General features: G+C 65.6%; 9 protein-coding genes across 9 annotated transcripts in view; 7 read left to right on the top strand and 2 right to left on the bottom strand.

Moving 5' to 3' along the window:
- EMIHUDRAFT_358471 (hypothetical protein) overlaps nucleotides 1–1726 on the top strand; it is a gene marked incomplete at its 5' end in the record, with an annotated part of 2799 nt that extends 1073 nt beyond the window's left edge. The window contains 4 exons of the mRNA XM_005762224.1: nucleotides 266–351; nucleotides 383–688; nucleotides 855–1010; nucleotides 1253–1726. Of these exons, the coding sequence (XP_005762281.1) occupies nucleotides 266–351; nucleotides 383–688; nucleotides 855–1010; nucleotides 1253–1347 (643 nt within the window). The remainder of the gene's footprint in view (nucleotides 1–265; nucleotides 352–382; nucleotides 689–854; nucleotides 1011–1252) is intronic.
- A 2849-nt stretch (nucleotides 1727–4575) lies between these two features.
- On the top strand, nucleotides 4576–5475 carry EMIHUDRAFT_358473 (hypothetical protein). Its single transcript, XM_005762225.1, has 2 exons — nucleotides 4576–4773; nucleotides 4851–5475. The coding sequence occupies exon 2, from the start codon at nucleotides 5138–5140 to the stop codon at nucleotides 5348–5350; it is 213 nt and encodes a 70-aa protein (XP_005762282.1). The 5' UTR covers nucleotides 4576–4773; nucleotides 4851–5137; the 3' UTR covers nucleotides 5351–5475.
- Nucleotides 5476–5578: 103 nt separating this feature from the next.
- On the bottom strand, nucleotides 5579–6972 carry EMIHUDRAFT_216490 (hypothetical protein; the record flags this gene model as incomplete). Its single annotated transcript, XM_005762226.1, has 2 exons — nucleotides 5579–5716; nucleotides 6388–6972. 2 exons carry the CDS (start codon nucleotides 6970–6972, stop codon nucleotides 5579–5581), a joined length of 723 nt encoding a protein of 240 aa, XP_005762283.1.
- A 1086-nt stretch (nucleotides 6973–8058) lies between these two features.
- On the top strand, nucleotides 8059–9194 carry EMIHUDRAFT_438072 (fumarylacetoacetate hydrolase). Its single transcript, XM_005762227.1, has one exon. The coding sequence runs from the start codon at nucleotides 8086–8088 to the stop codon at nucleotides 9067–9069; it is 984 nt and encodes a 327-aa protein (XP_005762284.1). The 5' UTR covers nucleotides 8059–8085; the 3' UTR covers nucleotides 9070–9194.
- A 1846-nt stretch (nucleotides 9195–11040) lies between these two features.
- On the bottom strand, nucleotides 11041–12456 carry EMIHUDRAFT_105579 (hypothetical protein; the record flags this gene model as incomplete). The annotated part of the gene is made up of 3 exons (XM_005762228.1): nucleotides 11041–11139; nucleotides 11286–11378; nucleotides 12298–12456. The coding sequence occupies 3 exons, from the start codon at nucleotides 12454–12456 to the stop codon at nucleotides 11041–11043; spliced, it is 351 nt and encodes a 116-aa protein (XP_005762285.1).
- Nucleotides 12457–13648: 1192 nt separating this feature from the next.
- On the top strand, nucleotides 13649–14237 carry EMIHUDRAFT_216494 (hypothetical protein; the record flags this gene model as incomplete). The annotated part of the gene is made up of 2 exons (XM_005762229.1): nucleotides 13649–14046; nucleotides 14195–14237. The coding sequence occupies 2 exons, from the start codon at nucleotides 13649–13651 to the stop codon at nucleotides 14235–14237; spliced, it is 441 nt and encodes a 146-aa protein (XP_005762286.1).
- A 739-nt stretch (nucleotides 14238–14976) lies between these two features.
- On the top strand, nucleotides 14977–16389 carry EMIHUDRAFT_216495 (hypothetical protein; the record flags this gene model as incomplete). The annotated part of the gene is made up of 5 exons (XM_005762230.1): nucleotides 14977–14988; nucleotides 15292–15504; nucleotides 15581–15606; nucleotides 16015–16258; nucleotides 16363–16389. The coding sequence occupies 5 exons, from the start codon at nucleotides 14977–14979 to the stop codon at nucleotides 16387–16389; spliced, it is 522 nt and encodes a 173-aa protein (XP_005762287.1).
- Nucleotides 16390–22320: 5931 nt separating this feature from the next.
- On the top strand, nucleotides 22321–23766 carry EMIHUDRAFT_216501 (hypothetical protein; the record flags this gene model as incomplete). The annotated part of the gene is made up of 2 exons (XM_005762231.1): nucleotides 22321–22771; nucleotides 22907–23766. The coding sequence occupies 2 exons, from the start codon at nucleotides 22321–22323 to the stop codon at nucleotides 23764–23766; spliced, it is 1311 nt and encodes a 436-aa protein (XP_005762288.1).
- Nucleotides 23767–26093: 2327 nt separating this feature from the next.
- EMIHUDRAFT_216503 (hypothetical protein) lies at nucleotides 26094–26846 on the top strand (the record flags this gene model as incomplete). The annotated part of the gene is made up of 4 exons (XM_005762232.1): nucleotides 26094–26156; nucleotides 26246–26299; nucleotides 26448–26558; nucleotides 26736–26846. The coding sequence occupies 4 exons, from the start codon at nucleotides 26094–26096 to the stop codon at nucleotides 26844–26846; spliced, it is 339 nt and encodes a 112-aa protein (XP_005762289.1).
- Between the last annotated feature and the right edge of the window lie 295 nt (nucleotides 26847–27141).

Below are 27141 nucleotides of genomic sequence, written 5' to 3' on the forward strand. Positions count from 1 at the left end.
CAGCCGACACGGTGCGGCGGCCTCGCAGACACTTCCGAGACACTTCCTGGTCTGCCATCCCGTTGTTTCGATGGCCTTCCCGTTTCGACCCTCTCGGACCCTCTCCTCCCCCCTCCCCGAACCGCCTCGGACCCCTCCCCGCGCAGGTGACGCTTGGCGACGTCACGGTCGACTCGCTCCTCTTCGCAGAGGCTTCACTCAACGGACAGCAGCGCCCGCACATGCTATCGACTCGTCCACGGACACGTCCACGACACGTCCACAGGCGGTCAAGGAGCCCGGCGTCGCCTTCGTCGCCGCGCACTTCGACGGCGATCCTCGGCGTCGGCTACCCGGGCATGTCCCCCACACGTCCATGACACGTCCGCGACACGTCCCGCAGGCATCCTTGGCTTTGGCTACCCCAACATCGCCGTCAACGGTATGCCTCCCTTCTTCCAGGAGGCGGTCCGCACGAAGAAGATCGCGGAGGCGGTCTTCGCCTTCTACCTCGCCAAGGACGCCTCGGCGCCAAAGGGCGGCGAGCTCACCCTCGGCGGCGTCGACCCGACCTTCTACAGCGGCGAGTTCACGTACACGCCGGTCACCACGCCCGGCTACTGGCAGTTCTCCGCCTCGGCGGTGGCCGTCGGCGGCAAGGCCTTTTCGGGCGAGATCAAGGCGATCGCGGACACCGGCACGGAGGCCTGTAGATGCAGATCACCGGCCGGAGTCTTCCGACCGCCACTCGAGAGGAGGACGGGGGCGGCGCGGTGTGGACAGGGAGCTGTGGACATGGAGTAGCCTTTGTAGCAGCCTTTGGAGCTCTGAGTGCACACAGCGCCCGAGACCGCATCCCCGACGCCTTGAGGGAGGGAAATCGCTCCTCGCCTTTTTTGAGGGAGATAAAAAAAGGCCCCCCCCCCCCCCCCCCCCTCTCTGCCTGTTCCACCGCCCCTCCTCCCCGCAGGCGGGCGGCCAGACCGAGTGCCTCCTCGGCATCATGGGCATCGACGTGCCCGCGCCGCGCGGTCTGATATTACCCGAGAGGAGCAGAGAGGAGCAGAGAGGAGCAGAGAGGGCCAGAGAGGGCCAGAGAGGAGCCGAGAGGAGCCGAGAGGAGCCAAGAGGGGCCAAGAGGAGCCGAGAGGGAGCCGAGAGGAGCCGGAAAGGAGCCGAGATTGCCCCGCGCGGCCCGCTCTGCACGGCCCTCGGGCGGGCATGGAGCCTTCCCTGAGCCTTCTCCGAACTGCCTCTGCGCCCCTGCCTGCAGGCCCGCTCTGGATCCTGGGCGATGTCTTCCTGCGCAAGTACTACACCAAGTTCGACTACGGCAACAACCGGCTCGGCTTCGCCCTCGCCAAGTAGACGCGAGGCGCGATGCGCCGAGTGCGCCGACAAGCGAGGGCTTTGGCTGACCTCTGGCCGAGTGGTCGCGCTGCCGTCGCGGCGGCGATCAGCCTGCGAGGAGGGGCCCCCCTCTCCCCTCACGTGGGTGGCAGGTCTGCGTGGTGTACCGGTGTACTGATTACTGTGGTGGTGGCGGCGACGGTGGTGGCGGTGTCGGCTGGCCGTTGGCGCGGCGTGGCGTGTGGGAGAAGCGCCCTCCCGTGTTAGCAGTAGTGGTGGTGAGATGCGAGGCGCTTGTGCTGAGCGCGGTTTTGCTTTTGGTTGGGGGGCGCGCACGGACGTTGTCTCCATGTCGGGGTTATTGATTTTTCTCTTTTCCCCTGACGCTCGCCCGCACAAACAATTCCTTTGCACAAAAACGCGGAAACCCGGATAGCAATACAGGCCTATCTAAAAACTGAATTGACTGTTGTGAGTCAAATATGTCAATTTTGTGGTCGCGGTCACGGTCACGCCCCTGGTGGGTGCTGGTCAGATCCGCGGCCGCACATCCACCACCTCGTACGCCAGCCCCTCGACCTCCACCGTCTCGACGTGCCCCGTCGGCTGCAGGTACGTCAGCGGCGGGAAGAGGAACTCCGCCTCGCCGGGGAAGGCGGAGAGGAAGGAGATGTCGGGGCCGCGTTCGATGAACGAGTCGGTGATGAGTCGCAGCAGCACCGCCTTGACGCTCGCAGAATAGCGCATCGCGACGGCGAGGTCGGACGTCGTGCTCATGGGCGCGAGCTCAGTGCCCCCCCGCGCCATAAAGTCGGCCGGCGCCGTCACGTCCTTCATGCCGCGGTACAGCTCGACACGGCGGACTGCTTTGTTTGGAGTCGCAGAGTGCCGGTCCGCCTCGACCGCTCGCAGCTTGCCCAGCGCATCGCGGAGCAGTGCGACTGTCACCGGCAGCGGGTGCGGCTCGCCGCGCTCGAAACGCTCCTTGTCGCGCAGCGGGTTGTTGATCGAACGGTAGGCCTGCAGGGTCGGACAGAGGGCGCGAGCGGATGAGGGCGAGAAGGAAGGCGACAGCGGCGAGGGGAGAGTAAGAGCGCCTGCGTCGTGTAGAGGCGGAGGGCGACCACATGCGCCTCGGTCAGGTTCGCGATCCGCGCGCTCGGGTGCGATACAAAGTCCTCCAGCCGCATGCCCCGCGCCTTGCCACTGCTATTAGTCACCGTGCGGCATTCCAGTACGCCGCCACACGCGTCGCAGTCGCGCTTCAGCCCGCCCTGGTAGGTCCGCTCGCTCGAGCCCGCCTCGGCGTGCAAGACGTAATCCAGGCACTCGCGGTCGGCGTCGGTGCTGCTGGCAGTCACCTCTCGGACGATGGCGGCGGTCCCCTCGAGCAGCCCCTGCGGCACAACCTCTGGCGCCACGCACATATAGTGCTCTATCCCCAGCGCCGCCTGTGCCGGCCGCCCGAACACGAGCTCGCGCGGCGCTGCGGCGAAGCGGTTCCCTTCGGCGGCGAAGAGCACGCGCGCCGCATCGAGGCCGCCGACCAGCGATCCCGCGGCCTGCAGCATCTTGTTGTGAATCTCACTGTTTGTCGGCTCGACCTGCTCACCACTTGCTTCTCGACGGCCCCTGCGGCGGCGGCGTAGCAGGTAGAAGACAAACGCGCCGAGCAAGGCGACGGCGGCGGCGGTTGCGGTGGCAGCAGCGATGGCTTCGGTCGTCGACGGCGTCAGCTTGAGGTCGGGCAACAGCGGTGGCGATCCAGGTGGTGGTGAGAGCGGTGGCGGCCACGGCGGCGGCGGCGGCGGCAGCGGCGGCAGCGGCGGCGGCGGTGGCGGCCGCTGCGGGGGCTGAGGAGGCGACGGCGGCGGTGGCGGCGGTGGCGGCCGCTGCGGGGGCTGAGGAGGCGACGGCGGCGGTGGCGGCCGCTGCGGGGGCTGAGGAGGCGACGGCAGCGGTGGCGGCGGCAGCGGGGCGTGTGGGGAAGCTGGCAGCCACCGCGTAGGGAAGCTCCCTAAGTAATTGGAACCGAGTGCCTCCGCCGGCAGTTCAAGGAACGGCGGCGGTTGAGCTGGAGGCAGAGACGGCGGAGACGGCGGCAGCGGGGAGGAGTATGCCGTCGTCAGATTGTTGGGCTCGGAGTCGCAGTCAACCCACCAAGCCTTTGTGCCGATCTCCAGGGAGGGCTCGTCCGAGTCGATGTGGGCCTTGTCGCTGCATTCGCCGTCGCCGTCGAGGTCGCACGGAGCGGTAGTGTTCGGTGCATCAGTATCCACGATCCAGCGGGCAGGGTCACCGCCGCAGCTGCAGTCGGGGTCCCAGTAGATGTAGAACTTACGCGAGGCGTTCGCGTCGTGGTAGAATAGTGCTCTCGAGGCGGTGTAGCCGCCAGCGACGTACTCCACGTTGTCGACAGCGCTTGTGCCGTTTGAAGAGCAGCCTCCGGTGAACCAGATGGAAGGCACCGTGTCCAGCGGTGGCAACGAAGGCGGCGGTGGAGAAAGCGGAGGCGGTGGAGAAGGTGGTGTCGACGGAGGCGGTTGCGGAGGTGGTGGCTGTGACGGTGAGGGATGCGTCAGGGTCAGATCCATGTCGGCCCAGTTGTAACCATCGCAGTTGACACGCCACGTCTCAGTGCCGAGCGGCGGGGAGTAGGAGTTGTCGGAGACAAACGCGGCAATATAGCTGCAGGCTGGAGCATGAGAGCCATTCTTTACCAGCCAGGCAGCAGGAAAGAGGCCGCCACCGTCGCAAGCAGGGTCCCAGTATATGTGGAACGACGACGAGGAATCGTGGTAGTGCGGCACTCCCGAGGTGGTGTCGCCGTCAGCGATGTACTCGACGTCGTCAAACGGGCTTCCTCTTTCAGATGCACAGCCCCCGCTGATCACGAACGCCGGTGGCGGGAGCCCCGCGCCGGCCGCGGCGGCAGTAGCGATGGCGTAGACTGCGGCGGCGAGCGACGTCGAGTTTGTCGCGCCGCAACGGATGACTACTATTTGGGTGTGCCCGTCGCGGCGTGGTTCGGTTCCGGGGCGAGCAAGTTTTCCCGCATTTCTTTTGAGCACGTTTCCATTAAACTTCAAACAAGAACCAAGTGTGTAAGGTCTACACTCCTGGATGCATTCACAGTCACAAGCGGTGTAGAGGGCCTGCCTACCTACGAGAGAGCCTGCCTACCGACCTGACACAAAACTCTCCCCGACCTGACTGAGAACCCACGCACGCACGCCGCTTGGCACCTTAGTATTTTTCTTGTAACTTCCCAGAAAAACAAAACAAACTCGCCCCGGCATGAAACCGGCACCAAGGAATCACCAAGTCGCCGCGCCGTTGCCGCCATCAAAACGTTGATGACTAAGAGCAGATGGAACGCCGCTTCATCGATTGAAACCAAAGTTGCCGTTATGTTTGCAACGCGGCAGATGGGATGCCGTGGACCTACAACCGTTCTCGCCGACGGCTCAGCAGGTGTGCAAAGGAGGACGGCCGTACCTGTGATGCTGTGACGGCCGTACCGACGAAGCACCTCTCTGCGGACCTGCCACGAACGGATGAAGGAGAGCCGCCCGTGATCGTGGTGCCCCTGAGCAAGCTCTCGAGTGCGTCACTTGGAGAGTACGCTGGGCTCATTTCAGACGGCAGGAACGGGCCCACGGTGGCCAAAGTTTCGTCCTCTGAGCGCAAGGAGATCGCGACCGCCGCCTCTCTCGCTGCCAAGCGGCTCGCCTCTGCACCGGCTGCGAGGGCGGCTGTGGGGGGTCCAGTCTGGCGGTGTGACATCTGTGGCGCCAGATACACTGCGATGGGCGCCGCCCAGGCGTGCGAGCGGTGGTGTGCCCGCGTCGGGCCGCTCCCTGCTGCCGGTTTCTCGCGGGACGAGCGTGCGCTCCAGAGGAAGAGTCGCAGCCGGCCCCTGCCGGCGGCGGCGGCGGCGGCGGCGGCTGAGGCCGCGCTTGCTGGAGACCCCCGCGTCCTGCTCGGGCCCGACCCACTTCCCGTCTTCTTCTTCCTGTGAAATAAGATAGAACAGTAAGGAACGCGTCTCGGAAGCGGGAAGGTCCTCGAGTCCGGCTCCGGGGCTCTCTCCTCGCTCGTCTCGCCTCTCGAGAGCGCGAGCGAGCACATACCACATTTCGTTGGACGCATTTTGGACACACGCCGCCGCCGTTCTCGAAAGCCCCGGGCCCTTGGCACGAAAGCGCAAAAAGGGCGGCCACCCGCCCCCAGACACCTCTCGCACATCTCAATACCCCGAGCTAGCGCGCATCGCGGACCACGGATCGTCGTCCTCGGCGACCGGCGGTGCGGCCTCGCCGCTGCCGCCGGCGGGCGCCTCCTGCGCCCTGAGTGCGTCAAGGATGCGCTGGGCTGCCGCCCGCGCCTAAGGCCAGGTCGATGAGGTAAACGTCTCCGCACTCACAGAGGTGGTGGGGCAAGGGCCCACGCAACCCTCGCATCTCCACACCCAGACAGGCAAGAGCTGACACCAGCAGTTCAGAGCGTGAGCAGAGGACCCTGCACCCCCCTCCCCCCTCCCAAGCGGCTCGCAAGCATCTCCCCGCGTCCGCGCCTCGACGTCTCCCGCGTCGAGCCGCGCGAGCCTATCGAAACATCGTGGCGAGATCCGGCGAGATATGGCGAGGCTTTGCTCTCCCGCGAAAAGACGCGCGGGCCGGTGCTCGTAGGCGACGATCGCCGCGGGCAGCCTCGCGCCGTGCGTCCGGATGGGCTCGCCTGCAGCGAAGTCAAAGTGCACGCAGTTAGTCGCTTGGGCGTGGAGCACCAGCAGCTCGATCTCGGCTATCTCTCGGCTGGCTCTCGGCTGGCTCTCGGCTGTCTCTCGGCTCTCGGCGGTCTCTCGGCTCTCGGCTATCTCTCGGCTATCTCTCGGCTGTCTCTCGCCCCGCCCGAGGCTGGTCAGGTCGGGGCTCTCGAGCTCAGCAAACCCTACGCGCTCGACAACCTGAGGCGAGGGGCACGTTGCGGCATAGGGCAACCCCGGCCTGGCCAGCCCACTCCCGCCTTCTCTCGGAAGCTTCTCGGAAAGGTCACCGCGGCAGAGTGCAGGTTGGCGGCGGCGCCCAGCTCCTCGAAACCGGCCGCCGCCGTCGGTAGCGCCTGCAGCCAGGCAAGGAGCTGTCTCGGAGCGGCCTCGGATCGGAACTGTCGCGGAAGTGTCTTGGAAGGCGCCCGCAGCCACGCGAGGAGCAGAGAGTCGAGCACGAGGCCGAGAAGCTCCAGGTGTCGCGGGTCCTCCTTGGGCAGGCTGCAGGAGAAGCGCTCGACCATCCGCGCGCCGATCCGAAGCCGCCCGGCGGCGAGTGGCACCTCGCCGTCTCTAACCGGCTTGTCATAGCTGGCGATGAACTCCGGCACGACTTGCGAGTCGGGCGGAGGTCCAAGCGAGAGAGGGCCGGGCATGATCACCACCCAGTGACCGGTGGTGTCACTACTGCTGCCGTCCACTAGCGCCTCCAGCACGCTCTCGTCTGTGCACGGCGAAAGAATGCGGTACGATCCAGTGTTGAGCGCCAGCGGCACGGAGGCGCGCTGGACGGACCGAGTGGTGAAGGCGCGAATCGGGACGGTGGGGTGGAGGAACGAGGCAGACGCGAGAGCGAAGAGCAGCGCGGCCATTTTTCTTATCAGTCCGCGCCAGTCCGCGCCCTTGTCGTGCCAGTGTGCTGTGAGAGAGAGATAGCTCTACAGTGGGTTGCGGGCATTAGGAAAACAGGATCCCGCGGCACGCCGCCGTTTCTAAGCCTTTCCACAACCCTCATCCACCCCACGCCGTGGTTTCTTAGCTCCGGCCGCCGGGGCACTCAAGCCAGAGCGCCGGCCCGAAGGATTTTTAGGTAAGAGGTAAGCTGCGGTCCGCGAGGGCGATGCCAGAGTCTGCCGCCGAGTCGGCTCTCTGTCTGGATGACGGGAAGACGCACACACGCCTCCATTCACTCCATCCACTCAGAACACCGCAGACTTGGAAAGTGACAAGTGCGCGCGCCGCAGGCGAAGAGAAATTTTGAGCTGGGCCTCCCGTTCACACTCGTGTCTGGCCTTTTCTCGGGGCCGCGCCTGCGGCGCGCCGTGGTTTCTTAGATTTTTGCGGAAATCGCTCGGCGTGGTTTCTTAATGGTACGTTTTCTTAATGCCCGCAACCCACTGTAGCAGCTGTAGCAGCTTCCAAAAAAGACTCTCGCAAACGAAGACCCGCTTTGCTGCCGCCTTCACCAGGGCCGCGACCAGCCGCAAGGCCGCAACCAGCGCCCCGGCGTTAGAGTAAGCAGGCGCACATCGCTTCCAGGGTCGGTCTCGGGCCCGGTGCTTCGACGCAGCACAGTGGTGTGTTTCGGGAGAGGGAGAGAGTTTGTTGTGTTTCGTGGTAGCATGAACTCAGAACGGCCCCCTGAGAGCGCCCCTTCGACGCCCACGGGTCCCGGGGGGTCGGAGGGGTTGCGAGAGGGGCCCGGCTATTTTTGTTTGAATCCCGGAGGCCGTTCGAACATGAATTGACGTTCCACGTCGCGGGCGGCGTGTCAAAAGAAAGAAAGAAAATATGGACGGAAAGGGAGGGATGGGAGGACGGCACGCCGCCACCACACAGAGATTTTGGCGGCGTGCCGAATAAATAAATAAATAAAACGGACACACCAAACAAGGGGCGGCGTGGCGTCCTCGCGGGCGCCGGTGTTTTTCTTCTTGAGAGTCTTGAGTTCGACGCGGCATCAGTAGCTGCTGCCCCGTGTGTATATGCCGCCGCAGGCCACCCTCTCCGGCGTTCTCGCGAGTCCGCAGCAGCTAGTGCTACGCGGCCTGCAGCAGACCAGCCTCTCGCTCACAATCGGCATCTTTGTCGGCAGCGCGCTCACCAGCGGCGCCGTCTGCGGTGTCGCGGCCTTCTACTTGGCATTCAGCGACCGGCTGCTCAAGCGGGTGCGCGAGTCCGCCAGCACCCTCGCCAGCACGCTCGCCGATCCCGTCGGCGGCGCTGCCGCTCTTGCAAAGGTGCTCGCGCTCGGCGGCGGCTCCGAAGGGCTGCTCGGCCTCGTGCGGAGCGGCAAGAAGATCATCTGCGTCGGCAAGAACTATCGCGACCACATCGCCGAGCTCGCGCAGCTGAGCCCCGACTGGCGGGTGGAGGAGCAGCCCGAGCCGGTCCTCTTCCTCAAGCCGACCACGGCCTACGCCTTCCCAGGCCAGCCGCTCGTGCTCCGCGACCCCGCCAGGCGGCCTCGCCGCCGATGCGGCACCGACTTTGGAGTGCACCACGAGCTGGAGCTCGCGGTCGTCATCGGCCGCCGCTGCCGCCACTTGCCGACGGACGCTGCCGCTGCAGCGGCGGTCGCGGGCTATGCCCTCGCGCTAGACATCACCGACCGAGACGAGCAGACGGAGGCGAAGAGGGCGGGGATGCCGTGGAGCGTCGCCAAGGGGCACGACTCGTACTGCCCCCTCTCCACGCCCTTCCTGCTGCCCGAGGGCGGCTCATGGCGCGAGCTGCGCATGTGGCTCGACGTCAACGGCACGCGACGGCAGGAGTGCAGCTGCGCCGAGATGATCCACGGGGTGGAGGAGCTGGTGCGCTTCTGCTCGTCGGTGATGACTCTCGAGCCCGGGGATGTCCTCCTCACCGGCACTCCGGCGGGCGTCGGCCGGCTCCGGCCCGGGGACGTCGTCACCGCCGGCGTGGAGGGCCACGTGCAGATGGTTGTGGCCGTCGTGGCGGAGGAGTGAGCGCCCCAGGGCGCGCCGCCGCCGGCTGGGGCGGCGTCCTCTCCACCTTTCGGTGTGGCCCTGCGCCCACGTTGTCAGAGGAGAACAGAGCCGTATTAGGTCTTAGTGTGTATTATTCAAATGTCAACGAGCCCCCCTGCGCCCTGGCGCCACACTTTTGCGACACACATTGGCTTAGGACCGACAAGCGACATGCAGCACATCAGTGTCACATCACACCCTGCTGAGCGCTGCTGACAGCCGTGCTTCGGCGATTGCGGCAAGCAGCAGCCGCAGGTGCAGATGCATCGCCCCCGAGCACGGAAGCCAGTGGGAGCAGTCCCGGCGGGCGGCGCCGCCCGGCTTGTGTGCTCCGGGGTGGTCGCCGTGCCTCGCAAGAAGTGGCCAGAAGCCTCGCACGAGCTGCACGGCCGGCTGCGCGCAAGGGCGCTCCGAGGCCGCGGCCGCGGCCGCTTTGGCGATCGGAACCACCAAACGCTCCCACGCGCTGTGAGCGGCAGAGCTCTCAATCGGTGCGCACGGCCGCAGCGCCGCCTCCGACCGGAACGCCCCATCGCGCGTGTCAAAGTGCTGAGGCAGAGGGAGCTGCCAGACGAGCCGCGGCCAGTCTCTCCTCGAGCAGGCGAGCCTCAGAAAGCTCCCGGCGCTCGCGTGGAACACCTCGAGTGCCGCCGCGCGCCGCGCCTCGCGACCGCCGCGCGATGCAAAGGCGGGGTGCCGCGCGAGAGCGGCCAGCCAGAGGCCGGACTGAATGACAGCGATGCCTGCGACCAATGCGGTGGTGGAGAGGTGCGGAGGGAGGACGGCGCGGAGGTTGCGGTGGGCACCGCGAGGCCGGCCAGGCGCCGCCGAGACTGGCCGGAATAGGTCGTCGAAAGCGGCCGCGGCGCCGGGGGCAGATGCGTCCGGCAACAAGTTGAGTCGCCTTGAGGAGAGTCGAAGGCTGCCGTGGCGACAGTCGAGAGGAGGCCGCTCATACCGATCGTCCGCCTGGCGTTGGGGCACGGTTGGTGGACGGGGCAGCCTCTCAGTGCCAGGGCAGGCGACGGCGCACCGCCAGGAGCACCACCGCCGCATGCTCTGGACGCAGTTGCCGCCCGCTTGGAAGCGTCCACTTCGGCTGCGAGGTATTCCTGCACATGAGAGGCTGGCCCCTCCGCCGCAGCCACGCTACAAGCTCGTCGAAGGCGTAACGCGAGGTCGAGTCACCGATCAGCATCACGCGGCCACGCACCGACCTCAGGTCGTCCAATGCAGGCAGCACGCAGCCGGTCGGCTCAAAGCGGTGCAGCGTCTGGGCGCGGCGGCGACGTGCACAGGCGTGGGCACAGTGCTCAGCGCAGCCTGTGCTCCGCACTCGCTTCCAAGCGCCCGTTAGCGGCAGAGCACCAAGAGAGGGTGCGCTGCAAGAGAAATTCATTCGGCCTAACCCGTGTCAGCTGCTCCAAATACTCGTTTTGCTGACGCGCGGGGCTTCTTGCCCGCGCGGTAGTGCCCCCAAAGGGGCTGTACATGAGCAGAAACACAGCTCTCGCTGCTGTCGGCGGGCGCTCTCATCATCGTGCCACGCAAAGGTGATGATCAGAACGAAGTGCACTCCAGGCTAACTCCCAAAACCGGGCTGGGGGGCGCGTCTTGGCTCCCTTTTGGTCTTGCGCTTAACCGAGACTTTGACTTTTTTTTGTGCGTCCTGGGGGCTGGGCCCCTGCCACGTTACAGACAGGAATAAAACCCAAAAACTGCGATGGAATTCAAAATTGATATTTCACAAAATTGAAAACAACCCCGCGTCCCAATCAATATAGCAAATAAATTCTAAATCCGGCGAGTTGGTCTTCGTTCGGCGCTCTGAAATTAGTCATTGCCCTACCAAGATGGCTGGGCGATGACCGATGTATGCAGCCGGCTCAGACACGAGACAGCGGCGCCCACCCCGGTATAGAGGCTGCAGTGGCTCCTGCATCTGCATCTCTACATCCACGGAATGAGCGAGCCGAGCAGCAAGCCCGCCATGAGCGTGTGCAGCATGCTCAGGCCGCGCGAGACGGGAGTCGAGTGCACGCCCCCCGCCTATAAGAGGGGTTGCCAGAGCAGTACAATGGCAAAGGAAACGGCATCGCACGCTAAAATGTTGGGTAGTGTGCGGGTAATCTTGGGAACTCCCCGGCAGCCTCGCAACGCCTCGGGTAATCTCGGGCAATCTCGGATGATCTCACCTCCATCAGCACGGCGGCCGTCCCCTCGTGCCCCTTCTCGACAGCAGCGTCCAAAGGCGTGTCCGAGGGCGGGGCGTTCGGATCGGCGCCCGCCTAAGGAGTTGAGTTTGGCACGTTGTAAGTACACCCCACGAGCACAACATACTCTGACCTTGCGCCCGCCCGGGGTTGAATGAGGTGGCTGACTAACTATTACTACGAGCAATTCTACCCGTCCCTCTGAGAGGTGGCCGTCTTCATCCATGCACGTCTCTACTACAGCAGCCGCCTCGAGCAGCGCCGCCACCACGTCCGTGTGTCCCTTGCTGGCGGCGATCTGCAGCGGCGTCTTCACAGTGAGGAGTCCAGCGCCGAGCGTGCTCAGCGCCTGCCGATTTGCATGATGCATGTGATGGCGGATTCCGGGGGTGGATACGTTGGATACCCAGAGCATCGCGAGCACAGTGTATCGGCGACTGCCATGCATACAGCCGAATTGTGGGGAAGGACAAAATTCGAGCGCGTCGGAGTGTGGTACTGTAATCCCGCACCCTTCCTTCCGCATCTAGGGCCAAAGAGCATTCGGGTCTGCTCCCGCCTTGAGCAGCGCCGCCACCGTAGCGGTATGGCCCCCGCTCGCCGAGTTGTGCAGCGGCATCACCGAGAGCAGTAGGCCGAGACCGAAGAACGAGGCGGCGTTCGGGTCAGCTCCCGCCTCGAGCAATGCCGACACCGCTTCACTGTGCCCCTGATCGGCGGCGGCGTCCAGCGCCGTCCTGGACGCGAGAACGCCAAAGCCGAGCGTGGACGGCGCGTTCGAGTCCGCCCCCGCACCCTGCAACGCCGCAATTATCTCTGCATGGCCTTCGAGGGCGGCAGCGAAGAGAGGCGCCCTGCGGCCAACCTCAAACATGCCGATGCCTGTCCGCTCGCCAGCCTCGACGTCGCTCGTGGGCAGCAGCTCCGCGATGCGACCGATTGCCTTGGCCCTTACGGCGGCGTGGAGAGGAGTCGCTGTCTGCAGCGACGGAACCTCGGCGAAGCACATGCTGAGAAGGCAGGTGACGAAGAGCACCGCTAAGGAAATCGCGCCCCACTTGAGGACTCGTGCCGCCGCCGGCCGCAGCAGTGGAAAGAAGAAGAGGACGGCGAGCGAGGAGACGAGCAGCACGCCAGCGGTGCCATCCGACATTTTGCGGCAAGCCCAGGCGCTGTTGAAAAAAATGAGGCGCAGCGGTTGCGCAGCTATGAACAGGAGCGAGTCCGCGCTGCGCTAGGCTCAGACACATCCGTCGGCGCCCTCCGCCTCGAGCTGTCGCGCGTGCCGCTGCTGCAGGACCGCCAAACTCGTCGAGATGCCTCGCGGGTGCGTGGCTGCCGTCGCTAGAGGACAGCGGCGCGAGGGCGAGCAGCATACACACATGCAGGAGTTGGCCTGAGTTGTCAGCACAACTAAAAGAAATTCGTATGCGATTTTTTCTTTTATTACTGATCGTGGAGACTCCTGCCGCCGCCCCTGCCACCGAGTGCGGGTGGGCAGGCCCTAAAACGGCGGGAGGGGTAGGGGTGCCGCTGTAGGGGTGTGGAGGGGTCGGGAGGGCGGGAGTGCGGACCGTGACCTAAAGCCCTCCACCGATAGAGGTGTCAGGCGGCAGGGCCCAGGAGGGGTGGGGGCTGGGAGGGCTGGCCAAAAGCGAGGCGTAGGAGGGCTCATGAGGGCTTGGCCTTGGGTATTTGTAGCCATTTTTAGGCTTCAACTGGTCCCCAAATAGTAGCAACACCTCATGAAAATCAGTCAAAAAAGCCCGAAAAAATCGGCGCCTGCGGCGGGCTTCCTGGGGCGTGCCCCAGACCCCCTTGACTGGGGGGACCCCCCCCAAGAGCACCCCCGTCGCCCCCGGGGGCCCGTCGACACCCCAGGCTCGATCGAACGAAACCCGCAAGCGGGCGTACGGACCGCGAGCGGCTCGCACCCGTGACACGCAGGCGTCCGACAGACGGCGCCGGGGCTAGGCGACCGAAGAGGAACTACGGCAAGAACCGCACACCACCCGCTGACGAGCGCTCGCGGAACAGGTCCGCGGCGCCCGTCAGTCAGGGGCGTGCGCGAGACAGGGCTAAAAGCCCTTTTCTGTGAGCGTTCCCTCCCGGCGGGGGTTGTGGCGGAGAGCCGGCATGGGAATCGCCGGCCCCCACACAGGGGGTGCCCCTGCCAGGCGCCGCAAGCGGTGCCCAGCTCCGCCAGGTCCCCCACCCCAGAGGCCACCTGGACCCCTCCAAGCCATCGCCTCGCGCGCGCTCAGTCGTACCTCCAACCCCTCTTCGCCGCAGCTCGCACGTAGGCTGCACACGCACGTAGGGCTGCACACGCACACATAACTGGCATGAGCCGCCAGGGCAGCAGCACAAAGCACCCGCCAGCTCCGGAGCTCTTCCGTACAATCGCGCACTGCGTGCGGCGGGCGGGTGGCTGCCTCAAGGCGGACGCGCTGCTCCAGCTGCACCCGAGTCTGCGCTCGGCGCTGCGCGACTTCCGCCTCCTCGAGGCGCTCAAGGAGCAGGAGGCCGTGTTGTCGGGCCGACGGCTCGTCGACGCTCGTCCGATCGCCGGTGGCAGCGAAGCGTGGCTCTGCATCGTCACCGACTCGGACGGCCGCCTCGCCGGCGGCGCCGCCGACTATGAGCCGGCGAGATGGTTCCAGCCTCCGACGGCCGGCTCGCAGCGCGACGCGAGGGCGGCCGCGCTCGACGCCGCGCGCGCCATATGCCGCCGGAGAATGACGTTCCTCCGAAATACCGCCGCGCCAGGCGGGAGACGCACGGCCATGACACAGCCATGACACGTCCGTGACACGTCCGTGACACGTCTCGCAGGCGGAGACGCGGCGTCGGAAGCTGCCTTCGACGTGCCCCTGTCGCTGATGGCGCAGGACCGGCGGCTGCGGCAGCGGGTCGAGTGGCTGGTGGCGCTGAGTCCGCAGCCCGGCCTGCTCCGGCACGTTCCTCTCGACGAGACGCTGGAGCGCGCCTCGGAGGTGAACCGCGCTCTGGTGGCGGCGATTGGATTTGAAGCCGCGCGCCGCCGGAGCCTCCTGCTGCACCTGCACGCGCTGCTCAGAGAGACGTATGGCGCAGCGCGGCTAAGCGGCGCCAAGGCCGCCGCTGCCGCCGCCACCGGCGGCGGCGGTGGCGGCGGCGGCGCGGCCGCGGACGGCGGCGGCGCGGACCCATCCTCGCTCTCTCTCCTTGTGCACGACTCCGATTTGGGCGCCTGCGGGGCGGGAGGAGGCGCGCCGCTCGGCGAGCCGGCCGCGCTTGGGAGGTGTCTGGGAAGTGTCGAGGAAGTGTCTGGGAAGTGTCTAGGAGGCGCGCCGCTCGCCGACCCCGCGGTGCTGGACGGGTTCGATGCGGCGCTGTCGGCGGCGTTGCCAAAGGTGCGGCGTTCGTGCGAGGGCGGAGAGGTCTTCCTCGGCGAGCTGGGAGGGACGGCCGAGATCAAGGCGTTCCTCGCGCCCCTGCTCGGCTGGCCGGGCGTCTCGCTGCTCGGTCTGGCGCGTGCGCTTGCGGAGCGAAGGCCCGAGCGGGCCTCGCTGCGTCCAGCGTCGCGGGGGGAGGAGGCGGCCGGCTGGTGGCTCGTGCGCCTCAAGAAAGAAAGCTGACGCGCGGAGAGTGGAGAGACCGTTGCGACTAGGCGGACGGCTGGTGGCTCACCATGCGACCAGCCGTGCGACCAGCTCCGCTTCTGCCCGCGACTCCCTCGCAAAGACCGGCCGCAAGGCACGCCGCAGCGCACTTGGTGGGGGCGGCGGGCGGCGAGGGCGAGGGAGAGGGAGAGGGCGAGGGCGAGGGCGAGGGCGAGGGCGAGGGAGAGGGAGAGGGCGAGGGAGAGGGCGAGGGCGGAGAGGGCGGCGAGGGCGAGGGCAGCGAAGGAGAGGGAGAGGGAGGGGGCGACGGCGACGGCGACGGCGACGGCGGCGCAGGCGGGCCAGACGGGCCGGGCCGGGCCCTTTCCGCAGCCTTCTCGGAGCCTGTGCGGGTGCTCGCCACCTCGCCGCGGGGGGTTGTGCTCGACAAGCCCTCGGGCGTGCGCACGGAGCGGCTGCTCGAGGCGGCGGCAGCGCAGCTGCGCCTCGACCTCCGCGCCGTCTCGCGGCTCGACAAGGGCACCTCTGGCTGCCTGGCGGTCGCTGTCGGCGAGGCGGGCTTCCAAGAGCTCAAGGCGGCCTTTGCCGGCCGCGCCGTGGACAAGGCGTGCCTCTCGTCGAGGGCCTGTTCGAGCGCACTATCTCCCCAAATCTCCCCATATCTCCCCATAGGCGTACCTCTGCCTCGTCGAGGGCTTGTTCGAGCGCACCGCTTTGCCCGCCGGGGTGTCCGCCGCCGCCGCCGCCGCCGCCGTCGACGCGCTGGCGGCGGGCGAGGAGGTGGATTGGGCGGCGCCCGAGGTGGCGAGCGCGCTGAGCTTCGCTCGTGTGGAGATACGGCTGCTGCGTGCCAAGGAAGAGCGCGTCTTCCCCAGCCACCGCGGGAGAGAGGCGGTGACGCTGGTGGCGCCGCTGAGGCACTACCGCCGCCGGCGACCCGCGCAGCCTCCGAGAGGATGCGAGGGCGGCGGCGGCGAGGGCGGCGGCGGCGAGGGTGGCGGCGGCGAGGGCGGGAGGGAGGGCGGCGGCAAGGGCGGGAGGGAGGGCGGCGGCGACGCAAAGCTAGAGCACTACTCCTTGCTGCTGTGCCACCCGCTGACCGGCAGGCAGCACCAGATCCGCGTGCACATGAAGACGCTCGGCCACGCCCTCGTCGGCGACACGCGCTACTGCTCGACCAGCCGCCGGGTGCAGCGGCAGCTGGGCTGGTGCGGCGGGCGGCTCTTCTTGCACAACTGCCAGACGGCGATCGAGCGCGACGGCGTCGGGCGGCTCGCGGCCCGCTCCCGCCTGCCGCCCGAGCTGCAGCTCGCCTTGCGAACCGCAGGGGCGGACGCGCCGCTCGAGGAGGTAGGCCGCTCTTCCAGCCAATCAGCCTCACAAAGAGGATGAAGTACGGTGTGTATTTTGGGTGTCTGAGGAGCCACACTCACTACACACGCACGGTTGCACAGATTTATCGGTCCGAGATAAAGCCGTAGACGGTAGAGGCTAGACTACGCTAGAGCAGCGAGTCCAGAGATCTAAGAGATACCGACAGTCGGACCTCGCTCGTCCGCGCATTTACAGTTAGGGCCTGGTCCACGTTCTGCAAGGACGTGAAAATGTGGCACACGTCTAGGTACAGGAGACACGTACACACAGAAATATCCTAGGGTCAAGTGGAGTGCACGACCGAGGAAGCCGGACCGGACGCGCAGCTATTTGCTGCGCCGTGCGGCGGCGGCTCGCGCCGCCTTCATCCTTGCGAGCGCGGTGCCCTCGCTGCGAAGTCGCGGCAGCTTCCCGCGCGAGCACTGCAGCATCAGCAGCGCCCATCCCTCCCCGGCCTTGGCAGGCCCTATCAGCAGCTGCTCGAGCCTCTCGACGGTGACGGTCGGGTAGACGCAGCCGATCGAGTAGATGTTGCGGCTGCAGGAGGCGTACATCTGCGCCTCGCCCGCCGGCACGCCCTGCTCGATGGCCGCAGCGAGCACCCGCTCCTCCATCTCTGCCTCGGTGATGTACCGCAGCGATGGGCGCTTCTTCTGGCCCGCCGCGTCGGCAGCGGCCACAGCCGCGATGCGCGGCGCCGAGCGCGAGAGCGGGCGCGGCGCGTGCAGTGGCGACACACGCAGCGCGGCCGCGGTCGTCGAGAGGAGGAGGAGGAGACACTGTTGGCTCATGCACGCGTTTGCTCGCCCGGCAGCTTTTTTCTTTCTTTCCTTATCTACCCAGTCCAACCCGCTGTCCGCCGCCAGTCTGTTGTGAAAGGGGTTTTAGATCCTTCTGGTAGAAAAAGAAACGAAGGTAAGCCGATTGCGCCCACCCGTTTGGTATTCGACTGCAGATGTGGACGTCTTTCGGCTGCACCTGCGGCCGTACCTTCATGCCCATCATCTACGAGGCGGGCAGCGTCCACATGGACCAGCACATATTCGATCAGTGGAGCGTCTCGCACGCGATCTGGGGCTTTGTGCTCGGGTGGGCCTACACAGCTCCGGTGGCGGCGTGGCGGGTGGGGCTGCTCTTCGTGCTCTGGGAGCTGTGGGAGAACGTCGTCGAGGTGGCGTTCAGTACCTATTCTCCCGGCGAGTACCACGGTGACTCGTTCGTCAACTCTTTCTTTGACATGGTGCCGTCCGTGACCGGCGTGCTGCTCGGCCGGCACGCGCCACGCGCCTGGCCGCTGGTTGCGCTCGCCGAGCTGATCGCCACGAGGCACGGCTTTGGCGTCCACTCGGTCTTCCTCGGCCACCAGGGCAGCATCTGCGACCTGCGCACCGAGCCGCTCGAATGCGGCAAGGCCTGCTGCTCCCTCTCCCCTCCCTCTCCCCAGCTCTCCTCTCACGCACAGCCCCCTAACGCTCACCGCCGCGCCCGCCCGCCCATTCGATGCTTGCTACTTCGCGTCCTTTCCCTTCGAACTAGCAGCCGCCCTCACCGCCGCCTCTCCTCTTGCTCGAGGCGTACGCGCTGCGCCTGCTGCTGCTGCCGTGGCTCTTTTGCAAGCTCGAGCCGCGGGCGTGGCGGGCGTACTGCGGCCGGACACGCCATGGCACGCCCGTGACTCGTCCGAGACATGTCCATAGGCGTGGCGCGCGTACTGCGGCTGGACGGCGCAGCGGCGCAGCGAGTGCGCAGAGGGCGGCGGTTCGCCGTCCAAGTCGCCGCGCACACCCTCGCCGTGCCGCGCCCGCGCCGGCGACGACACGCCCGAGAAGGCGCTGAAGGCGCTCGCTCGTCGGCGGCCGCCCGTGGAGGGCGCGCCTCCCGACGGTTTCAAGCTGTGAGACTACCGTCCATCGCCGGCGAAGAGACCGCTTCCCTGCCCGCGACTGCTCCGCCCACAGCGCAATATTATTGTACACTCTATCCCTTGTAACTTCTTCCGCGTGCGGTGTGTGTACCTTTCTGGTCTTGTGCCCTTTCGTGTACCCTTTCCAACTGCATGTGGCATGTATGATATTGGGTCTTCCCATGTGGCGGCATAATCTAGGGCATAATGGCGGAGATGCTCCCTGCAGGACCCTCCTGGTCGCTGGTGGGCCTCGCGGGCCCTCAATGGACAATGGTCAATGCTCAAAAGACTACGTAGTTGCAAAAAGTCTCACCTGGATGTGAAACCCCGCCAAAAACTACCAAAAACGCTGTCACGGCCAGCTCGGCACTATCTACTCAAAAAAAGCACTTGGATAGGGTGCCCACAGGACCCAAAAGAAAATAGCTTTCCGACTCAGAAAGGGACGCACGAGGCAAATCTGAGTGGAAAGGAGGATTTCAGGTATAATTCATGTATGGGAGTATGCTAGTACAACACTGCTGAACTGAAATACACACGTATTTCCAGTCCAATCACAAGTACACATACTTTAGGCGCGCACCGGCTGATCTGGCTGCTGCGCCGGCGGCCGCTGCGCTGGCCGCTGCTGCGCCGGCTGGCGGGCGGTACGGCCGCCGGCGGCCGCTGCACCCGCGCCTTCCCTCGCGGGCGCCGTCGCGCCGCGCGCGCCCAACTCTGCTGGCACACGGCACGCGTCGTCACACAGCCGCGGAGAATAGGCGGTGCAGCGCGCGAAGCACGCGCGATCTCGTACTTTCAAGGCTGGAACCGGCCATTCCAAGGGTATACCTTTGAGAATCCCCAGCGTCCCACCCTCCTAGTCACACTCTCAATTTCTCGACTGGCCAACACGAAGTGCTGCGATCGGGGGTCGCCCATTTCTTTTTTCCTTTCTTTTTTTGGGCCCTGTGGGCACCCTAACTTGGAGAGGCACTGGCACTTGCAAAAGTGAGACGTAGAGCACCCACTTTTTAAGCGTTCGCCGCATACACACGGTCCGTCCTGCGTGCGCCGCCAGGAGGAGAGATGCATCCTAGCTGTCGCCACCAAAGGCGACTCGACGTCGCTGACCGATCGGAGATCAAGCTCTGACAGGTCACACGTCGCTCCTTTGACGCCGACGTGACTCACCCGTGCAGAGCGCATCAGGACACGGTCTCGACGCGCTCGGGTACCTACGACGCCTGCGACCCGTCTCGGGTCTTGTGGCACGACCTGAGCCCTGGTGTCGAGGTGTCGAGGCCCGGTGTCGAGGGTGTCGAGCTGCTGTCGAGGGATAGAGGTGTCGAGGCCTGTCGAGGCCTGTCGAGGCCTGTCGAGGCCTGTCGAGGCCTGTCGAGGCCTGTCGAGGCCTGTCGAGGCCTGTCGAGGCCTGTCGAGGCCTGTCGAGGCCTGTCGAGGCCTGTCGAGGCCTGTCGAGGCCTGTCGAGGCCTGTCGAGGCCTGTCGAGGCCTGTCGAGGCCTGTCGAGGCCTGTCGAGGCCTGTCGAGGCCTGTCGAGGCCTGTCGAGGCCTGTCGAGGCCTGTCGAGGCCTGTCGAGGCCTGTCGAGGCCTGTCGAGGCCTGTCGAGGCCTGTCGAGGCCTGTCGAGGCCTGTCGAGGCCTGTCGAGGCCTGTCGAGGCCTGTCGAGGCCTGTCGAGGCCTGTCGAGGCCTGTCGAGGCCTGTCGAGGCCTGTCGAGGCCTGTCGAGGCCTGTCGAGGCCTGTCGAGGCCTGTCGAGGCCTGTCGAGGCCTGTCGAGGCCTGTCGAGGCCTGTCGAGGCCTGTCGAGGCCTGTCGAGGCCTGTCGAGGCCTGTCGAGGCCTGTCGAGGCCTGTCGAGGCCTGTCGAGGCCTGTCGAGGCCTGTCGAGGCCTGTCGAGGCCTGTCGAGGCCTGTCGAGGCCTGTCGAGGCCTGTCGAGGCCTGTCGAGGCCTGTCGGCTGAAACCATGCTTGTCCGTGTCGAGGAGTGTCGAGGGGTGTCGAGGGGTGTCGAGGGTGTCGAGGGTGTCGAGGGTGTCGAGCGGGTGTCGAGCGGGTGTCGAGTGTTGTCAAGAGGCGTCTGAGGTATCGAGGTGTCCAAGGTGGCAGGTGGATGCAGTTGCAGCCCATCAACATACAACAAAAGTTGGGCAGCAGTCGTGCAAAGCTGTTTCGTCCCTTAGTTGCAGCCTCAGTTGCACCCTGTTGATGTAGCACAACCTGAGCACAACCAGTATACTCTCTGTGGACATTTGAGGACATCAAGTGCCGGGAGTCATTGCCACTGTGCACCAAGGTGCTGTGCAGGCGCAGCACCGCAGCAGCGTCGCTGCTGCAGCAGCGTCGCTGCTGCAGCGTCACCGGCGCACAAAGCGCAACTGACCACAGCGCTCATGGCACAAGGCTGGTGCCATGAGTCAGTGGACATTGCCACTGCACAAGGTGCTGTCCAGCAGCTAAGGGCTACAGTACCCCATCGCAGCAGCGTCGCCGCCGCTACAGCGTCGCCGTTGCAGCGTCGCCAGTGCACAAAGCGCAATGGACCACAGGTCTGCACTCATGGCACAAGCTCACTGGTGTGAGGATTCATTGCCACTGTACAAGGTGCTGTGCAGCACCTTAGGGCTACCTGAGTACTGCCATGTTTGCTGCATCAACAGGGGTGCAACTGAGCTGCAACTTGAGCTAGAACTTGAGAGGCTGCTCAGGGATGAAGTTTAGAAAGTACTGCCAGCCAAGTTTGATTGCTGCTGCAACCCTGATTTCTAACTCTGTGACTCCAATGGGTCTACGTCTCTGCAGTGTTAGGATCATCAGAGGTGTCGAGCGGTGTCGAGCGGTGTCGAGCGGTGTCGAGCGGTGTCGAGGGGTGTCGAGGGGTGTCGAGGGGTGTCGAGGTGTCGAGTTTGGCACCTTGACACGGACGAGCATGGTTTCAGCCTAGATGGTGTCGAGGGGTGTCGAGGGGTGTCGAGGGGTGTCGAGGGGTGTCGAGTTTGTCGAGTTGGCATGGGTTGTCGAGGTGTCGAGTCGGTGTCGAGGTTTGGTGTCGAGGTGTCGAGGCCAGGGCTCAGGGCACGACGCTCATCGCGCCTCTGCCAGCGCTGCCGTGCAGGTTGCCACGTCCCACGACGAGGTCGAGCACGCTTCTATAACGCTCGCCCAGCCTTCCTTTCCGTCCCATTAGGCAGCCTGGGAGCTGGGTGGGAACGGTGGCGGTCAGAGGCAAAGCCTGGCGAGGGGTGGTGGAACCACATGTCACGGCCACTGCCGGCTCGACGCGGCGATAGCTGAATTGTGAATAGGATGAAGCGCGAAACGGATCTTGGGGCCGAAATATGCGACAAAACTGAAAAGAAAAGCCACCGCCGGTGTTGTAGGAGTTTGTTTGCCCTGCCTGCACGCCTGCTCCCTCCCTGGGCTTGAGCTCTGCAGCGCTCATCCAACCGGGAGGAAAGAGACGTTCATCAACGAGATTTGCGGTTCGTGTGTGTGTCGCCTTGTGGAAACGCAGCCTCTCTTCCAAAGATTCCCCGATTCCGTGAATATTTGTGCCCGCCGCACTCGTGGCTCACGGTGTCTACGGTTATCTCGCCTACGGAGTCGCCTACGATGCTCCTCGCAATGCGCGCCTCGAAGCTCCCCCAGCGCGTGGGCATCGCTCGCGCAGTTCGCGTGCTCTCAACCAGCGCGCGCCCTGTTCCCGGCGTTGTCGGAGTCGCCCCGGGCGTGCGAGTGCTTAATGTGACAGCAGATCGACTAAAATGAACAGAGAGACGGCATTTTGCACACGAACACGCACTCGACTCTCGAGGTGGAACTACATTATACACGAATAGAGGGGCCCGTCCGCGCAACTACAACTGTAACGAAAACAACTCGCAACTAGGCGATACAGACAGGCACCCTTTGCCCACTGGTGGTCGAGCTTTAAGAGGCCGTCTGCCGCAGCTTGTTGCGTGCGGCCCACCGCTGCAGCCAGTGGGGAGTGTGTGGGAGGTAGTCTGTGGGCCTAGGTCTGTCAGAGTCTCAGTCGAACTCAGAAAAAGACTGGAAAAATTCACAAAAAGAAACCCCGGGTCCACCGGCTCACCGTCATCACTTTCGCTTGCTCCCTCAGTCCCGTCGTGATGTTCTCCCTCCTCCTGCGCCTCGTCCTCGCACGCGCACCCGGCGCCGCAGCGTGCCCGTCCGGCACCACGCGGGTCGACACCTTCGCAGCCGAGGGCACACTTTGGTCAGCATGCGAGGACCTGCAGACGCCGGGCGGCGGGCTCACGCTCGTGCCCGCCGCCGACGGGGTGGAGGCGGTGCATCTGCCCAAGACGTACGAGCCGTATGCGCCGAAGCCCGACTCGGAGTACTACCTCGGTCTCGGCAAGCGTAGGGTGCTCGACGCGAAATGGGACATGCTCGGCGACGCGCTGCTCCACTCGTGCGACGGGGCGACGCGCACGTCCGGCCTCTGTGAGGTGACGTGGGCGCGTGTCGAGTCTGCAATCCCCGTGATGCGGTACTCCCGAGGCAACAGACAGGCGAGCGGCAACAACATGATGTGCTCGCCTTACTCGCCGGAGAGCGGTGCGCGCACTAGAAGCTGAATCATGTCCTGTGTTCCGACCAGCACTGCAGGCGCGGCACTTATTCCATTGTCAGGGTGCATCCATGACGCAGGCGCGGCACGCATTCCCTTGTCAGAGTGTGTTCATGACGCAGGTGTGCGCACCTTCACCGGGTCGCGATCGGCGTCGGTCGACGCCACCTTCTCCGACCACGCGGACGACTGCACGGACAATGGCTTCCCGCGACCACAAGGCTACGTGATGAATCTGACTGCCATTGCCAACGGAGAGCCGCCCATCCCTCCGGACGGCTGGTTCAAATACGTCAACTTTTCGGCGATGGCGGAGGGGCTGCTTGGACAGCCGTCCCCGAACCTGGTCTTTTACTTTCCGCTTCTGCCGCAGAACTTTTCCGCCTACGGCGGCTCGCGCTACTGGACGATGGTGGCGTCCCCGAGGCCGGACATGCAGGGAGGGCGCGAGCAGGACGTCTGGTTCCGCTTTCAACAGCTGCGCTGCTCCGGGGCGAGGCTGGCGCCGCCGTGCGAGCTGGTGGGCACGCCTCAGTACTACGACACGTACTGGTTCTCCAACTCGCCAATCACCGACCGCTGGATCCGGCCGGAGCTCAAGGCCAACGCCTCTGGCTTCTACGGGAACCTGCTCGCGGTCAAGCGCTACTGGGACCGCGAGCTTGCCGCGGAGGGCATGATGGCACTCTCGCTCCCGGACACGGCGGGCACGAATGGCAGCTGGCTGACGGACCAGGCGCTCTTCTCGATGGTGCGCTCGATGATCTCGCGCGACGACACGTGGCACCCGCGCTACGGCGTGCTGCCCGGGTACGGCGTGAGTCTGCAGGACGGCTTTCAGGACACCTTCACCTCGACGGCCACCGCAGCGCTCGAGTGGGGCATGTTTCCGTACGCGCGCGGCGTGATCGACAATTGGCTGCGCTACTACACGCGCGACAACGGCATGATCACCTACCGCGCAGAGATGAGCTCGCGATGATGCACTCCCGCCCGTCAGTCAGTCGACGCGTCCATTAGGCATGATCACCTACCGCGCAGAGGAGCTCGCGCAGTCGGGGAGAATGCTCACGATCTATGCGCTCTACAGGGACTACACGGGCGGCCACTGCGACCGCTGCTCCTTCCCACTCGCGCAAGGACCCGGCCTTCACTTGGCCCGCCGCAAGTAGGCGACGCGCAGCTGCTGCTGCACCACTTTGGTAGGATCCGCGCGCACGCGCAGTGGCTGCTGTACCGCTTTGGCGCGGCCTTGCGCAACTTCCCGGACCCCTCCGACCCGCGCCACGGCACCCTCGACCCACCCGAGATGACCCGAGATGACCCGAGATGACCCGAGATGACCCGAGGTGACCCGAGGTGACCCGAGGTGACCCGAGATGACCCGAGATGACCCGAGATTGCCCGAGATTAGGAATCATCGCCGGCGGCGACGAGGGCGATACGTTCGTCGCGTTTTACGAGCGGTGGGGCGACCAGCCGCAAGGGCACAGAGAGACAGCCGAGAGATAGCCGAGAGACAGCCGAGAGATAGCGGAGAGGGGGGACCAGTAGAGGGGGCTCTCGGCGATCGCGGCTCTCTCCCGGCTTGCAGGCACAAGTACTCTTGCCACGCCAACGTGTACCGCGGCTTCCTCGACCTCGGCCGCGTACTGCGAGAGATCGGCGCGGCGAGCGGGCGCGAGGGCCAATCTCGGCGAATCTCGGCGGATCTCGGCTGGAGGCTGTAGGCGAGGAGAGCGGGCGCGAGGACGTGGCGGCGCACGCATCCGAGCTGCTGGCCGCCGCGCCGAAGATGCTCGCCGCCCTCGAAGCGTCTCTCGCCAAGCACGACCGTCTCCACTGCCTTCGCGTCTGCTCTCCGCGACTGCACTACTGCATCGAGCTCGTCGTGAACCTTAGGTCCGCCTCTCTCACACCCTCCCTGCCGTCCTTTCGGAGGCCTCTCGTTTCTGATCCCTTTCTGTCTGAAGTAGGACCGTCCCGACGGAGCACCCTTCGCGCGCCACGTCAGTCCATTCATGGGTTATGACTCACTCGTTAGGACCGTCGTGCCGACGAGCAACCCTCGCGCTCCTCGTTGCGTTCCGACCGGCGCCGCCGACCCGCTCGACTCTGGAGCTTTCTAGGAGCCTTCGGGGAGCCTTCGGGGAGCCTTCTGGGAACTTTCTAGGCGCCGACCCGCTCGACGCTGTGGACCCAGGCCCGCCGCACGCTCGCCAGGGCTGCCTCGGCGACTTTCGCGGCCACGGGGAGCAGAGCATTCTGCTGATCTCGTGTCATCTCGGGCTCACTTCGGTCGATGTCGGCTGTAGGCTACCCGGAGCTAATGTACTCGGGCGCCCTCACGGCAGAGCTCGCGGACGATTTGTTCAACCACCTCATGTATGGCAACGCCTCCGCCCTCTCGACCCGGCCGCCGACGCTGGGAGCCGCATGGAAGCCTCTCCCAGCACTCCTCCCCATAGGCGACGCCTCTGCCCTATCTCGGGCCATCTCGGCTCATCTCGGGCCATCTCGGGCCATCTCGGGCCATCTCATAGGCAACGCCTCCGCCCTCTCGACCCGGCCGATGACGCTGGGCTGCACCGGCTACAACGCAAAGCAGGCGACCCCCCCTCCCCGCCAGACAAGACCCGGCCGCCGGCAGCATCCCCCCTCTCCTCCCCTCACTCCTCACCCCCGCCGCCGCCGCACCTCTCTCCTTCACCCCGCTCCCCCCACCCGTTGCTCGTTCGACCCCAGCCTGGCCCAGCGCACTCTCCGCCAGGGCACACGCTTCCCCAGTCCTCGCCCGACCGCACCCCCAACCCACCCGCCCAACCCCCCCCCCCCTCTCTCCCCCGATCTCCCGCAATCTCGCGCCGTTGCAGTGGCCACCTAAGCCTGCGGCGCTTCCGTCCTGGCAGAGCACCTACACCGCATACGGCGATGCGCACGCGGCGCTGCTGGTCTCCTCGTGGGTTAGTGGACTCAACACTCGCCATTCATTGACCAGGCATGGCGCAACGCTGCTTGTCTTCTCAGTGAACCGACTCATACTTTCGCTACTAAGTGGTAGGGATGGCGTATGGGCTGCTGGTCTACGACATGGTGGAGCGTTTCCTCCTCCACTACTTCGGCATGTCGGCGCACACCTACACGCGCGGCAGCTGGACGACGCCGGAGGCGACGGCTAGCTCGTGAATGAGGGTAGTGAATCCAGCAGACCGACTCAAGCACACCTATACACGCGCGGCAGCTGGACCACGCAAGAGGCGACGAGACTCGCCGAGACTGCAGCGGCTCGACGCACGCCCGACCCTGCTAATGAATTCAGTCCTCCGCGAGAAGGCGACGCACCCCGACCGCGACATCGGCTCCACCGACTATGTGGCCGCTGGCGTGCACACGGCGCCGACCTGACCAGAGCGGGTGCTCGTACTCGAGTCTCGGCTCACCTCGCCCAATCTCAGTCACAGGCGCCGACGTACCTGAAGTGGATGCACGTCTTTGAGGAGCCAGACAGCCGCACCGTCTGGCTCGGCAAGGCGCAACCTCGGGCAACCTCGGGCAACCTCGGGCAATCTCGGGCAATCTCGGGCAATCTCGGGTGAACAGCCGCACCCTCTGACTCGGCAAGGCGCTCGCCGCGCAAGTCGCTCCTCCGGGGAGCCGTGGCAGGAGACGTCGGCGAACCTTCTTGGAACCTTCCGACAGGCGGTGCCGCGCGAGTGGCTCACTCCGGGCGCGGCGCCCGTCGTCGTGCGCAGCTCGCCCACGCGCTACGGCCGCGTCGGCTTCACGTTGCGCGCCGCCGCGACGGCCGCGGGCGGCTACACCGTCTTCGCTAACGTCTCTCTGCCCGGCTCCTACGTCGGTGCCCGCGGGCCTCCGGGCGGGCTGCGGCTGCGGCTGCGCGCGCCCGGCGGGCGCGCCGGCGGGCTGGCGAGCGTGACTGTGGGCGGAGAGGCGTGGGCCGCTTTTGACCCCGCCGCCGAGACGGTCGACTTCAAGCCGGGAGTCCTCACGATGGCGCTCCTTGGCAAGGGGCTCCACGAGGTGGTGGCGGTCTGGAAGTAGGACAAAGGCACGTGACTCGTGAGTCCTGATCATAGTCTCCAGAGCCAGACATCCATTGAATTTGAGAGAGTACCGCGTGTGTGTATTTTTCCTGGCCCCTTGCCCCCTTCCCTGTCTCTCCACTCGACGACACGTGCCTTTCTGCCCCATTCTGGAGGAGCTCTAGAGTCTAGTGTGTCTTAGGCTGCGCTGCGCAAGCACGGGCGGGAGGGGCTTCCCCTTCTCCTGCGGAGTCGTGCGCGCGCAGGGCTCCTCTTTGCTTACTTCTACTCCCTATACTATCATCTCGTTTTCC

This window comes from Emiliania huxleyi (assembly GCF_000372725.1).
Source record: "Emiliania huxleyi CCMP1516 unplaced genomic scaffold EMIHUscaffold_69, whole genome shotgun sequence".
NCBI classification, from domain to species: domain Eukaryota; phylum Haptophyta; order Isochrysidales; family Noelaerhabdaceae; genus Emiliania; species Emiliania huxleyi.

Coding starts and splice junctions, on each gene's coding strand:
- EMIHUDRAFT_358473 (XM_005762225.1), top strand. CDS start 5,138: ATGGGCGCCGCCCAGGCGTGCGAGCGGTGGTGTGCCCGCGTCGGGCCG.
- EMIHUDRAFT_438072 (XM_005762227.1), top strand. CDS start 8,086: ATGCCGCCGCAGGCCACCCTCTCCGGCGTTCTCGCGAGTCCGCAGCAG.